Here is a 14,971-nt window from a genome sequence, read left to right on the forward strand (position 1 = left end):
CGGATTTTCTGAGCCATGGAATGCTTTATTTCTGTCACATTCCCAAGTAACATGGTATAGGGTGGGTGTTGCACCGCACCATGGGCAGATGTCCCTGTATTGGTTCGGGAACATTTTGCTAAGGATGTGTAAATTGGGGAAGGTTCCGGTTTGCAGCTTCCTCCAGTAAACTGCTTCTTGTTGCAAGTTCACCTTAAGCAAGTTCACCTTAAGAAACATAGAACGATTCAGCGTCCCCAGAATTTATACGAATTATGGCAAACGGTGCAGAGCTTACTATGTGCCTGCATTATTCAATAAACTATCCGATGTCGAGATCAGCCATACATCGATAAAAAAGGTAAAGCGAGTACTAAAGGATGTTTTCCTTAAAAATCTATAAAAAGGTTTGCACCTTAACATTACATGCTGTATATGTGTTACGTTGTATATTTAAACATTCACTATTTCATTTTCTTTATTCATGTGTCTAGATGTGTAATTATATATATTAGCCTTTTTACTTTGTTTTTTTTATGGAATTTCCCCGTGTCGTAGAGAAGATGCAGTATCTGTGTATGCTTGCCCAATTCTTTAGTTACTAACAAAATTCAATCTGTCCACAGACTAACGATGATGACATGTCGCGCTTGTGTACAAAAACTGTGAATGATCTTGTGCTTTAATCAAAAATTTCCGCTGTCCAGATAGAGACGACGGTAACATGTGCTCTTGTTTTTTTGTTGTACTTTGATAAGATTGTCAAGCCAGTGATTTAGTTCTAGGAAGGTACCGAGAAAACATGTGTATTTCGCAGGCTGCCGGCACCGCAGACAAGCACAACAGTGCTTAAGCGGTGCGGGAATGTACGCTTTGTAAACAGTTGGACAAAATAAAACATTATTATTATATATATATATTTGCTATGAGGAGGAGGATACTTTAGTCTCGTCCCTTTGTAATAATTTAGAATGTCGGAGTACGTCGGGGTTACCCTCAAGAAGTCCTCCGGGTCTTCGTTCAAGAGTGCTCGGTTAGTGTACTCGCGAGCGACTCTATCGACCCTTTGGTTGCCTTCTATCTCGGTGTGTCCCGGTATCCAGAAAATGGTGTGTCTAATGTGATCTTTGACCTATTTGACCTATTATGACCTATTCTGCCGTGAATGTAGTTACGGCATGCCTCTTTCGAATCTGTGAGGATTGTTAAGGACTTCTTCGCGCGATAACCCTCCGCGACCGCTAGAGCAACAGCCATTTCCTCTCCCTCGGTTACCGTGCAGTCCCGTGCCGACGCGCAAGTGATCTCCTTATAGTCTGAGCCTATTACTGTCGCGACGACTTTTTGCTCCGTTGTTCCCCGTCTCCGGGGGTACATCGCGGCGTCCATGTAGACGGTGTTCGCCTTGACTGCCAAGTATTTTTCTACATATTTCGCTCGGGAATTTCGCCTAGCTGCGTGTAAATATGGATCCATATTTTTGGGGAGCGAGCCTATTTTGATGGTGCTGCGGAAATTATCAGGCAGACTCGCTGTTCTCTGCTCTGCTCTAAGCGTTGCTTGATGCCCCAGTCTTATGAGAAGCGCTCTGCCAGTGGTCGTCTGCTGGAGCCTGTCTCGTTGTGACTCTAGTTACGCTTCTTTGAGTTCCTCGAACGAGTTGTGAAGTCCGAGGGCCAGCAGCTTCTCCGTTGATGTGGTGGCTGGCAGGTGGAGAGCTGTCTTGTAGGCTTTCCTCACAATGGCGTCGGCTTGGTCCCTTTCGCCCTTGTTGGTGTTGCAGTACGGGAGGGAGTACGTGACTCGGCTGATCACGAGGCTTCTGACCAGCTTTATCGTGTCCCCCTCCCTCATACCGCTTCTTCTTTGCGATACTCGGGTGATCATTCGGGCGACGCGTTGTTGCTTGTTTGAGGAGGCCGATTGCGTGTGTGCATCGCTGGTTGCTTTACACCCACATTTACAACACTCTAATTAGTTCTTTCTCCGGTATTTTTTGCCCTTCGAGGATGACGTTGACATCTTCCTCCGATCGCCTTCCTCGCCTGACTCTCAGGAGCTCAGACTTTTCCGTTGAACAGGCGAGGCCTCTTTTCTTGACGTATTCTTCTACGCACGTTGCTGCGGCTTGCAGGCGTTATTCTTTTTGGCTGAGGGAGCCTTGGTTGGTCCAGACCGTGATATCATCGGCATATATGGTGTGCTGTATGCATTCGATGTTTTCTAGTTTACGGGTCAATCCTATCATTGCGATGTTTAACAAAATCGGTGAAATGACGGATCCCTGCGGGGTTCCTTTGTTGGGGGTGTGGAACTTGTCACTTCACAGGTCTCCTAATTCCACCGTTGCCGTGCGATTTGAGAAGAATGCCTTCACATACCTGTGTATTTTCATGCCGCTGTTTAAACCGTCCAGCCCTTCCAGGATGGCTGCGTGGCTAACGTTATCGAATGCGCCCTTGACATCCAAGGCCATTATCACGTTCTCTCCGTTGTATGGAATGTTGCTAAGGGCTTCGTCCTTGATCTGTAGCATTACGTCTTGCGTAGATAATTTGGTGCGGAATCCGAACATGCTGTGGGGGTACAGATCTTCGTCTTCTATGTTTTGCTGCAGTCTTCTTGTTACCACTTGTTCGTAAAGCTTGCCAAGGCATGACGTAAGTGATATCGGTCGGAGATTCAGGACAGCGCTCTACCAGGGCCGCTAGCCTAGCGGTCTATATCGCGTCAATGGCCGCCACTTGGTCATTCCTTTTCTTTCTTACGTCAAGGATAATGTCAACGCGATATTTCCGAGTCACGTGGTGGCAGCCAGGTGAACTGGAAGCGCTTGTCCCTAATTCCTGGGAATGTTGTTATAGAAAACACACGAGCAAAAACATGCTGACGCCCGTTAAAACCCTCTTTATGGCTGACAGGTGCTCCGCACAGAATGTTTGTCTCGTGAAAGTGGGAGCAGAGAGTCGTCGAAAGCGATCACTCCAGATTAGTGACGCAGGTTCACTGGCAGAAAATTTGCCGTTCATGAAGCTGTGTGAGACTGCCACTGCCATTAGCTTCAATGTGCCAAACAAGCTCGTTAAAGCCTCTTGTGTTCAAGCAGAGCACAAGCGTCGTGTCCCACTAAAGAAAAACAGCTCTAAACTTAGAGCAAGCTTACTTAGCTCACGGGTGTTGAACACCTAGGCTCTCTCTTTTATGTTGACCGGAGTAAGAGTTTTGTGAAGTGTAATGACGTAGTACCAGCAAAGTTTTCTTTTTATTTCACCCATCTATTCCTTGACCACCCAGTTACATTGCCCATAGATAGGTTAAGATAGATAGGTTAAGTTTGTTGTGCATGCGTCACTGCGAAATAGCTTCTGCCCTTCTCACTATTCAAGTCACCGTTAGGCAGATCAAATCTTTCGTTTCGGCACTGCGGGACACCGAGGTGGCCGTTGTTCAGGGCTTCCCTCTGTTGAAAAGCTTGGTGGCCAGAGGAAAATGGGAAATTTGCAAGTTTGTGCGTGCACCTCATGTTACGCACTGAAAGCCTGCTATATGTGATATCTATATTTTTCTGTCTCTTTGAAACAGTGCCTGGAGATCACATGGTACTTTGCGGTGCTCATCCAGTTGTGTCTTGTTGGCACCGCCGTCATCTTTGTCCTGCAAAGGTGAGCATTCGTTTCGCAGCTTAGGCGACAGCTGTTCTGGTAGGCAAAGTGCATATCACGTCGAAAGAATGCCTTTTACGCGCTTCATCTAGCATGGTTGCCGAGTTTCTGTGAAGCAGGAGCTGAGCAGAGTGGTTACATATTTTATATCAAGTCATTATTCGCGAATCTGTGCAGCTTGTGGATCTGAGCACATAAATAATTTGTAGCCTGCCTCTTCGTTGAGAGTAGATGCAAGCATGTACTGCATTGTAGGAAGGGCACAGCACATTTCAGGACGGCTCCCTTCCGAAGAAATTGGCTTCCAGAGTGGCTCGTGTTCCTTCGCTGATTCGACGCTTTGAGCGGCAGTGGTGCTGATCCGGGAGTCGTGCGATAGCATTCGTGCGAACATGCACAACGAGGGACCTACAGCACGGACTGTTTAGCGGTGCTACGCACTTTCTTTTCATAGACGCGCAACGTCTGTTGATTGTTCAGCCCCAAGCTCGGGCGCAAACACAACGCTGACGGCTCAAACACCCCTCACCCTCCCGTCCGCACACGCGTCGTCCCTGCACCGCGGCCTCTGAGCAATGTGGTCAGGGAATCGCCGTAACACACCCATTGCACTCATTAACCAACAACCGTTAGTGACGAACCTTCGAAGGTCCGCACGGTGCGCATCGTGGCGCGCCCAGCTGAATGAAATTTGAGCGGAAATTGTCATCGTCCGGCTCGGATTCATGTTCGTGATTATGCTTGGCTTTAGCTCCGCCGAGGTTCCTGGCTGATGTTCGCCCGAATATGCCTTAAACAGGAGGTAAAAGCATTTCACGATTTAAACAAAAAATTGAGGGACACATAAGCTCCGCCTTTAAGGGTTTGAGGCGACAGCCTCAATGGGCCCCGGCAGCGGCTCTCTTGCCCCCGCAGACACGGACACTGTTTTCATATTACGCGAGACCACACGACATGCATATAAAGCCCCGCTGTAACCTGGCTGCACGAACTTGCCGGCATACATACATCACCACGTGTAGTAAATACCATTTCGGAAAAAAAGTGACTGCGTGGCCATTGGTTAGCGTGTCTGCCCCGCAACCTAAAAGTCAGCAGTTCGATTCGTGAATAATTATCCCAATTTTGTTTTAAGCGGAATTCATTTACTTTATATGCTTACATGACCTGACTGCATTTCAGAGAAGTCTCGATCTTCTAATCAACAATTTGCTTATGTTTTAACCATTTTTAACGATTTCGTGTGACCATTTGAGCAATTTCGTGTGACGTAGCCATCTTTTCGACCAGACAGGATTTTTCGCTAACAACAAGAACGGACGCCGCCGGATTTTCTCTAGAACGGAACCCTTAAACCAGTCTCTTTAATATCTCAGCTGCAGTTAAGAGGTGCGCTGTTTGATCCCTGCGTGTCAAATGCAACAGATTATGAAATTAAACTTTTATTTTCCTGACGCCCTTTAAGGACACTGAGACAACACAAAGTAGCGACATGAAATTAATTGCAGCCCATGACGCGAAAATATACGTGAAGGCAATGGCGACGCTAAATCGACGAGGAAGTAATGGGAATCGCATGCAATTTGTCCCCGTGGTGTATGTGCAATAAATCCCGGCAAGCGTGTCGTTAGTATGACATGGCTGGACAGCACTGAAGAAATACATGTCATTAGCATTACTAGCAATCTTGCGGGAACTCTCACTAGCACAGCCAGGGCTGCCGGCACTTGAAGTATATGACGTCGCATAGGTCGGTTCTGTGAAGAAAACACTGATGATTTTTTTTTGTTAACGTCCACAGCGCCTCAAAACTTAAGGCTCTGAGCACGAAAAGAAAAGTGGTTCACCTGCTTCGATGAGAGTTTGGCGTCGGTCGCTGTGCGCTATTTAAAGCACAAACAAAATTCCCGTATTGATCACAACAATAACCGCTCATTAAGAACTTTCAAATAACGCCGCATTCTTAATTGCCACCCTGGTGGTAGCATGTGCACTGAGACAAACAAAAAGACGCAGAGAATGAAGCCTTAATTGACATCACGTCGCACTAGCTCCACGTAGTCGATCTCCATCGTGCAAGGCAAATTAAGGTTGAGTTTTGTAATGCAGTGTGAAATAAATTGTGGAGTATAAAAAAGTGTGGCCCATTTGGGGGGTATAAAGACTCACAGGTATACCGCCAAGAATACTATTCCTTGCAGGTGTAAATACTGACGCACTATGAGCTCTCATCAGTGAGCGTCTGTGGCGAGCGGCTCCTGAGCTTGATGTCGCAGGTTCGAATACCGGGCGTGCGGCTTCCTTTTTTTCGGTAGAAGCTCCTCTTCACATCGATTTGAGGGCCCGTTTAAGAGCCCCAGGCGGCTGAAATCAATCCGCAGCCCTTCACTTCCGCTTGCTTCATAGTCGACATCGCTGATTCTGCACGCAAGGCTTAATTAATTATTCATGCATTGATTTAAGCAGTAACTCGCCATCTACGAGCTTACACGCTAACCTTGCAAAAAGCCAGGGGCTAGGCTAGCAGAGTTTACGCGCGTGTTTTGGAATCGAGGCTGATCAGTAGCGCGGCCAACGCCTCTGCCGCGTTTGACAAACGATCGCACGGGATTCGACAGTTAAGGAATCCGGACAGGTGGGTTGTATGTTTTTTAGAATCAATTTTTTTTCAATGCACTCAGAGCCCTTTGCCATTCGTAGCTTCAACCTGCGATCTCAGGCTTTGCAGCTGGCTCGCAGTGCCAGTCATCAGCGTTGGTCTCAAAGACGATGTTCGCCAACGGCTGAGAGGCAGAGGCATGGATCGGCAAAGTTATTGCCACGGAACGCCGCCGCTGATCTTCCAGATAATTTCTTATGCTTTTAGTTCTGCTGATAAGCGTAATTCGATGGTAATCGGGTTACGAGAGTAAATATCCTTGGGCGTAAATGTTCGCTCGTGCGTCGGAGGCAAATCTAGTGAGCGATGCCTTGATAAAAACAGTCTCGCTTTAGTCTGTTTTGCTCGGGCCCCTCTCCATCTCCATTATTTTTGGAAGCCATCTTTTGGGTGTACGCGTATGTGGCGTTGCAAGGCTCCAGCATTCTTTTTGGAAAATCTCGTGCTTTGTTAGCTTCATTTAACATCAATATAAGCACAATTTCTGATACGGCCAAGAAACGACAGTAATACGCGTAAGAAACAGAAAGTAAAGTGCAAACTTGAAATACGAAAGCATCTTTCTTTTCTTTGGTCGAAAGCGCTGTCAACCTTGAAGTAAAACATAGGAAAGAAATACGTTCCTTGTAAAAAAATCATGCATGTATTATGGCTACCTTGAAGAGGTCTCTGCATGGAGACACATCACACGTACGGATTTTGTTTACGTCGTAACAATGAAACTCCATGAAAATACTTGTTTAAGGTGAATTCTGACTTAACATTAGCTTGCATTACACCAATGTCCTTCGGAGAATAACCCAAGGTGGAGTAACCTCTCAAATAAGGGAGTATTACTTATTACGACTGCTCCCTTGTTACCTCACATTGCCGAGTCTCCGTGGAAACCAAGGCCTGTTTAATAGCTTAGGTACATCCTATGTCAAAAATATATAGCTCAAGAGGTTTGTTTCTGAGCCCTGTAGCGTGGCTCATTTTCTATTAATAATAAATAATAATAAACTGCAGCATAGAAGAAATGACAGCAGTCAAGGAACACGCAGACAGAACGATGCTGCATAGCCAACGGAATTTCACTTGTCAGTGCAGCATCGAATTGTCTGTGTCTTCCTTCGTGGTCGTAGTTTCTTCTCTGCTGCAGTTTGTTATTAGTAATGTACCAACTAGCTCAGCAATCCAGCCTATTAAACGATCATTTGTACCCTCAGCGGCCTCATCTCTCGAAGGTGGAAGGAACTCTCCTCTTCAACCCTCCAAAGATCGGTACTGCCAAATATGCTAGAGAACTCTGCTACACGGATTAAAACCAACCCCCTCGGCCTGTATACTTTTTGACGAAGGCTCTATGTTAGTGATTATAGATTGGTTGGTGTTGTCAGCATTAACCTTTTATATCCTAGAAACAAAGCACGAATGCACTTTGCACGCTTCCGGCACGATGAAACTAAAAATAAGCTGCAATATCTGCACTGAATGTGAAAGAAATGAGAAGTTGCTACAGTTTGCGATTTGACGTCACATGCAAAAACTGCTGCTGATTTTGAGTGCACGGTCTAAAAGGCCTATTTATATTCTTATCAAACGATTTTTGCAGGCTATAAGGAAATTTTAGTAGCCTGGGAGGCAGTCCCGTTGACATAATATGCACTTACCTTAACGGATTCTGTTTCTCCGATGAAAATGGTGCTGTGTTCAGGGAAAGATTCGCAAAGGAGTCATCAAACGGAAAGGAAGCAGATGGTTTTCAGACCTCAGCGAGTTTGCGGAGCTTGTGCGTTCTTGTGCACACAAACGCACTCGGGCAACGAAAGGCGATTCCGCGAAAAGCCTTCTTACCGGAATATATTATAGGGCGCCTAGGGCTCTTACGTGCGCTGAAATTTGAACACACAGTGTTAGCTTCCTTTCGTTTCGGTGTGCACGTGTATGCATTGGGATGCCAGGGTGGGCGCTGGTTCTGAGCACTCGTGTCTGGGCGGTAGGATTGTTTAACGACAACATTACACCCACGATCAGGATTTGCAACACGGCGCCGTCGTAGCGGCTCTTAGCGGCGCAGTGCCTTCGCAAAGAATGCTCCCGGATTTCCTTTTTGTTTGCCTTTTTTTTCGCTTCGCTGCCTCGATCGCAGCTTTTTTATTCCTAGCGGAAAGAAGTGCGCCTCGTCTCTCAAACGCGCTCAGCGAGCGAGTGGTCCCGACCACGCTACTTTTCGCGTGATTTCGCGCGAACGTTGTTCGCTACTAGCTGGTACGAGTTTAGGAGGCGGCGAAACTGCGCGCCGACATGTTGAGCACGCTAAAGGCGTGTCCCGCCAATAAAAGCACGGTTCCACTGAGTCGCCGAAGGACTTCCCCCCGCGCACTATACGTACTACGCGACGCGAACGCGAGCGACCCCGGCGGCTGGCTCTTTCCCGGAATAAAGGCGCCTCGATCGGCCCGGCGGCCAGGAGACCCTGATTGATGACCTGCCGCCTTCGTGGTTTCGGCTGTCCACCGCGACGCCCAGGAGCCACCCATCTCTTATTTCCACCCCTCCCCTGCTCGCTTCCCCGTCCTCATCTGTTTATTTGTTTCTTCTCGCCCGGCTTCATTGCGCCTGGTGTCCCGCGCGATGGCCTCTTGCAGAGCGGAAACTTGAGGATGGTGTGGTGTGCCATCTCAGTGGTCGAGTGCTAACGTGCCGTTTCAGGCCTGGTGTATGTATGTTTATTCATTCGGGAGCCTCACCGCGCATGTTTATCAGTCAGTGCACGCGTGGGTGTGCTGAGCTCGCAGAAACAGCGCGCTGCGTCTTCAGGAATTGAGTGCAGGCGATAGAGCCGTTGTCGCCGCTGCTGTGACCGCGGGAGCGGCCGTGTCCATACAGTGCGTCGCATCGCTGCCCTCCATGGCCAAGGTTTCAGTTTTCGGTTCTGGCATATACGCAGCTCACGTTCACCCAGGAGCGGCGTGAGAAGTTACGCTAGTTACGCGCTAAGTACCCGCGACTGCGAGCCTCTCTGACTCACAGCGAGAACGCAAAGCGTGACTCGCCTAAGCACGACAGGTAGCTGCAGCTCTGGTGCACGGAACTAGTCAGTATAGCTGTGTACCAGCAAGCTTCGCATCGCAGAGATCACTGCACAGTCTTCACTGTAGATGCTCTGCGCCGCCGTGCGGTGACACTGAACACTGGCTGAGGAGCGCTTCCCACGATTCGTCGACACCGCTGCTCCCCTGCTTAACTGGGCGACACGCGACACCCCTAGAAATGATAGGTGGAATACTGCCGGCTTGGCGAAACTTGCTCTTTTGTCAGAACTGCAGAGTCGTCTCGTTTCGTACTGCTTAGAAGTGTAGACTGGAGGCAAGGGCATTAGGGGAAAAATACATCGTACCTCTACATAATGCACGTGGTTATTACGGGCACCTCCTGAGAAATAAGCAAAATGTGTACCGGCTAAGCGAGGATGTTTGTTTGTAGGCGCACAGCTGTTTGCTTCACTGCAATAACTGCCCACGAAAGACGAGTGTCCAAACGAAAATAACTTACCTGCCTCCTGTACGCGCTCTCGTGGTATCCTTATTAGGTACCTGTAATTCATTCAAGAAATGATCAATTTTTTAAAGACACCGCACTTAACAGGAAATGCAATGGCCGTGCACAGTAATTATAATTACGCTGAACCGAATAATATAGCTGTTCTTAATCATCGCCACAGTACTGCTCCCGCGAAAGGCAGTCGAGGCTTTCTGCGGAGGCGCAAAAGTGCATTTTCGCTGAGCCGAGGCTACTGTTCTTTAGAACAGCGAGTTGACGGGCTAGTTGGTATTGCACGGTGAAGGAACAGCGCTAAGTACGGGACAGGAGACAAACATGGAAGCACAAGGACCGTTTTAGTCCGTTAGCTTCGTCGCGTTGGATTTGTGCACTTATTTATTACCTGCACTAAGAAGCCCGTCGCGTCACATATGCATGTGCGCAGGGGTTCTTTGCACGCTGAATAGCATTGTGTCAAATCCGGTCAATGCGAACACTTGGCACAAATGCTTAAATTACGCAGCCTTTTCTGTGTTACGCTAAGCACAAATGGTGTCGGAATATCAAAACTGGAAGCCAGCTTTGCTTAATCACACGACGGCCGTCTCTTTCTGGAATTCAAAAATGTGTGCGTGCGTAATCTTATGAACGTAACCGGCGAAAGGCTATGAAATCTTCATATTTAGCAGTTCAAATGAACCAGCTTCAGGTGGACCCGAATACTGGTCGAAACTGAAGTTGGAGGGCCATATCATTCAGTACGTCACATCAGTAAGCGCCAGGCTAGAATATACCGTGCTTCCAGCTAAAAGTAACCAAGATTTACAAAAAATACGCAGTGTCTTTGGTGAGTAAAACCAATTTAGGGCTTTTGAGAGTAGCATGGCCTAGTTAGCAGTCATCCGCCGCGGCCCGTAATCAATCGGCTGACCTCGGATTTAGTCGCCGAATGCCACAGCCACTGCGCCTCTGCGGAATGCACTGATTGCTTCGCAACATGAACTCCATGTGAAATTACAGCAAAGTACAAGAAAAATCAAAGTCCTTCAGAATGATGTTAAACGATAACACAGGCACAATAACAACTTGAATTCTTACCATGGCGAACGTTTACAACAGCTCCCGTAGAAACAGTTATATTTTGAAGAACAAGCCCTATCATGGCGCCCCTTTGTAACGCAGGCGTTTCTTCGTCGGCGTGGTGCTGAACGCTTCCCTGGTGGCAGTGGGAATCATCTCCATGGGAGTGCTGACTGCGACCTACAAGCTACCGCCCACCGTTCTCTTCGCGCAGGCTGACATCAAGTGAGCATCACGTTGCCGCTGGCGCAATCCCTCGCCTATTCCTGATCGCACCCGACGCTTATCTGAGCGAACCGAGTGAGCATGCTCAGGGGACAAGCCCAACGCTGGAGCTTAGTCTGTAGCCGCATGGTGCGGTACGAAAGTGTGCGCCGTGGTTTGCTTGGAACCCAATGTTTACCAGAGGCGCGCGATTTGCGGACGAGTGCCGTGCATGATGAACAGCTGCTCCTATAACGTCAGTGCACATGGTCCACGCCGCTGTGCGCGATATACATACGTATATCGTGCAGAGTGGCGTTTCTTATGTGCACGCACTGCCGCTATAGGAGCAGCTGTTCATCATGCACAAAATTAAAAAATGCAATAATCTTCTAAATCGACATATCCGCACAGCCATACAGATCTACAAGGTGTTAAAAATTGTGCTTTCAAGATTAAAAAACAAACAAACAAATGAAGAGTACATGAAAGGAAATTTCTGCACGTAGGCTAAGCTTCCAGGTGAACCCAAAGTAAAAAAAAATAGGTTACAGTTAATCTTTTAATTTCCAGAAACCGTCGTTAAACGTTTTACTCGCTGCAGCTAGCGTGCTTATTTATATAGGAAGTTTAGAGGCAGTCGTATTTATAGACTACTCACTGCGTTAGAGTTCTTCTTGCACAACCGCGTCCTGAGATATTCGCCTCCACGTTTTCAATTTAGGGCGCGTAATTCGTATGCGCGACAGTGACGATCGGCGCGAAACTCTTCCCCTGGAAACCCGTCATTGCATTTCTTCGATTTAGAAGCGAAATATGAAAAGTTATCAGCTTCACCTTTTGCTCTACGCTATTTGCAGAGGAGACGCCGCACGCAGAAGTTGCCTTACGGCTAGAGGTGGTTTGCGCCAATCGTCACCGCTTTAGATGCACAATCACACGGAGTTGGAAATTTGTAAGCAAATACCTCGGAAGACATCTATGCTACGAAAAGTTCGCTGAATGGAGTGTTCTAGTAATAGGAACACCATTAAGTTTAAAAAAAAAACGCGCGTTAACTGGTATGCTACGAATATGCTTAGATTTTAGTTAATCAGGGTGTAGAGACAGATATGATCTCACTTTGAGCCCATTTAGTCGCAAAACTAACTTGCAAAGATACTTTCGTGCGCTCTTCGTTTCGTTTCAAGAAGTACTGAGAACCTGATTTTGAACACCTTATATAGTCTGAGAGGTTACTATGCGAATGAACAGTCATAGACAGGCACTTAACTTCCCGACATTGATGTGAACCTATAGCACGAAGCAACATTTAAAGATCAATAAACCAAGTCAACACCCATTGTAAGACCTTATTGTGGCTCAGTATAGCGATACAATGGTGACATGGCATGAGATCTATTTACTGTTCAGCAGCGCAGCTTTTTGGGGTTGTTGGTTCGTAGTCGTTAAACGCATTGTAGCACAGCAGAATACAAGGACACAGAACGAAGATGAATGACACGAGCGCCCGTGTGGTTACTTTCGTCGAAGCGTTTTCATAATTGAGGTCGAAAGCGCTTTACGGGAGGCATTCCGCAGTAATCGGTCTTACTCCGTCACACTTATCACTTGTAACAAAATCTGATTAATATATCACGGCGCCGCTAAGTTTCCATCCAGGTTGCATGCCATGTTCGCAAAACTGACGGATTGCGAAAATATAGCACGCATACACGACAATGAATAAAAAAATAAAACAAGCGAAGTCTGTCAATATTATAATTGTACACCTGTTCCATTGTGTCGTGTCTTATCCGGTTACTTCCGTAGTAGTTCAAGAAGGCGGTCGGCTCCGATCGTACTGAAGGTAAAGTGTTCGTTGTACTCCTAGCCATATTTTGTGCCTTTGCGCCACTGATGGGAACCAAGCAAGAGGTTGAGGAGGAGGAGTAGGGCACTGGCGAAGAGGGCACTGTGCTTGCTTGGAGCTACGCCTGCACTCCAAAGACTGTGCTGGATATCAAGAGGTGGTGTGTAGAGCGTTGCACCAGAGCTCTGAGCACCAATGAGCGTGCGCACCGGTCTGTACGTCATCTCGACATCTTACCAATAACTGGAAGGCGCAAGCGAGCTTCTGTAGGCGCGTGTGGAGGCTCTGGTTAACGCTGCATGAACTGAACGGCGTGAATATCACAGAGTAGTGGCGTCACAACATAGATATCAGTAGCAGTCTAGACATAAGCGGGCGCTGCGCACTAGCACTCTAGCGCTTTGTCTTCCAAGCTTTCACGCAATTTAACGATTTACGCAGCGATAGCGTAAAAATTACACATTTTGTTTAAAACTGCTTACAAAACACTGCCAGTAGATGAGCAGTATTGCTAAGGGTAAGAAATTTACCCATAATTTTATTGTACGGACCCAAAGAGAAATCGATTAATTCAGCAACCACTAAGGCAGCAACGCAATCGATGGGTGACAGTGCTGCTGAAACGTCCATTGCAGTCTGCTCTTGTGGCATCAGAACAACTGTAATTAAAATTTTATATATTGCCCCCCACGGAATGAACAGTGAGATTTTCACCTCTCGGTCACTGTTGGTGTTACACCTTGTCTTCTCATTCTTTCATATTCGAAAGCTCGCGGCTTACGATGGAAGACATCATGTACCAAAAGCCCTGGGCTCATCTGGGCCCCTTTTGCATCGGTATTGGCCTCGCCTGTATAGTCACCAGGAAGCCTGTCGTCACGTTAAACCCGGTAAGACTTCTTTTCTGACAGAGGTTCGAAGCGCTGGCGCAGATATTTTATCTGTCGACCCCAGTGAAGTTTGGGTTCATTCTATCGCACCAGTGAGGCATTTCACCATCAGTATGAGTCACTGCCTTTGACGATTGCCGCATACCGCTTAGTGGGGCTTGTGGGAGAGTGCTCATTCCAAAGTTTGATGACGTCCAAGAGCTGTGGTAAGCACATCAAAAGCATTTTTTTTTCCATTCGTTCTTGCCACCTGTCTTTGTTCTAAATGCGTAGTATTTCTCGTGGGAGCCCTTGCTCACTGATTTTGGCCTGGGATGTACGTCATTAACAAGGGGAAAAACAGCAGAGGTAAGGTTTAGTAAAAGAGAGGAAGAAATCGTTGGTTTTCGTGAGGAAAACAGACGAAAGCAAGTAAAAGAAGATAATTAAATGGAGATGAAAGAAGTGGAGCAAGAGAGAAGTGGCGGCCGGAAAAAAGCGTTACAGGAGTCAGGACGAAGGAGAAAGTCAAAAGTGCGCGTGAGATGAAGCGCACGTGTAAATACGGTACCAAGGCAGCGCCTACTAAGATCCTCAATTCACGCCAAACTCGGAGGTCTCACGCGCAACAGCGAGTTCCTGCATTGTGCGCTTATAGTGCAGTATCTGTGTATTACCTCTGTTGAATGCAATAACGCAAGGAAGTTGATGATGTAACTCTCGTAACCTTGTCCGCAGGTGTGCACCATAAGATTTCATCTTCCTGCTCCGTCAGGTTATTTATCTTGCATCCCCCGTGAACCACCTGCACTAATCCTTTAACCTCCCGTCATGTTTTCGGGTACCTCTAAATTACCGGCTTCAAGCTTTTCTAACGTTTGTTTGTTTATGCTCAAAGCCACCGGCATGCAGCGTCGTCAGTTTGATTTTGGCACGTGATGAGATCAGCCGTTTGAAACAGCTTTTGCATCATTTGTGACTGTGGTAGGTGATGTCTGCGCTTTATGCCGAAAGTTCTTGGTCTGCTTTAAATTGAGCGCACCCAAGAGCACTGGTGATCCTGTTCTTCGACAACCACCGTGCATGCTTGCTGCTATCGCCGCTCCATTCTTTGTGGGCGCCAACCCAATAAGCATTCGTT

General features: G+C 47.3%; 1 protein-coding gene across 1 annotated transcript in view; it reads left to right on the forward strand.

Annotated features, from left to right (window-relative positions):
- The window catches only part of LOC144115548 (nose resistant to fluoxetine protein 6-like), a 247,788-nt gene that overhangs the window by 215,543 nt on the left and 17,274 nt on the right, over positions 1 to 14,971 (forward strand). Inside the window, exons 10-12 of the mRNA XM_077649975.1 lie at positions 3,562 to 3,641; positions 11,008 to 11,130; positions 13,731 to 13,851. Coding sequence (XP_077506101.1) covers positions 3,562 to 3,641; positions 11,008 to 11,130; positions 13,731 to 13,851 — 324 coding nt within the window. The remainder of the gene's footprint in view (positions 1 to 3,561; positions 3,642 to 11,007; positions 11,131 to 13,730; positions 13,852 to 14,971) is intronic.

This window comes from Amblyomma americanum, chromosome 1 (assembly GCF_052857255.1).
Source record: "Amblyomma americanum isolate KBUSLIRL-KWMA chromosome 1, ASM5285725v1, whole genome shotgun sequence".
NCBI classification, from domain to species: Eukaryota; Metazoa; Arthropoda; class Arachnida; order Ixodida; family Ixodidae; genus Amblyomma; species Amblyomma americanum.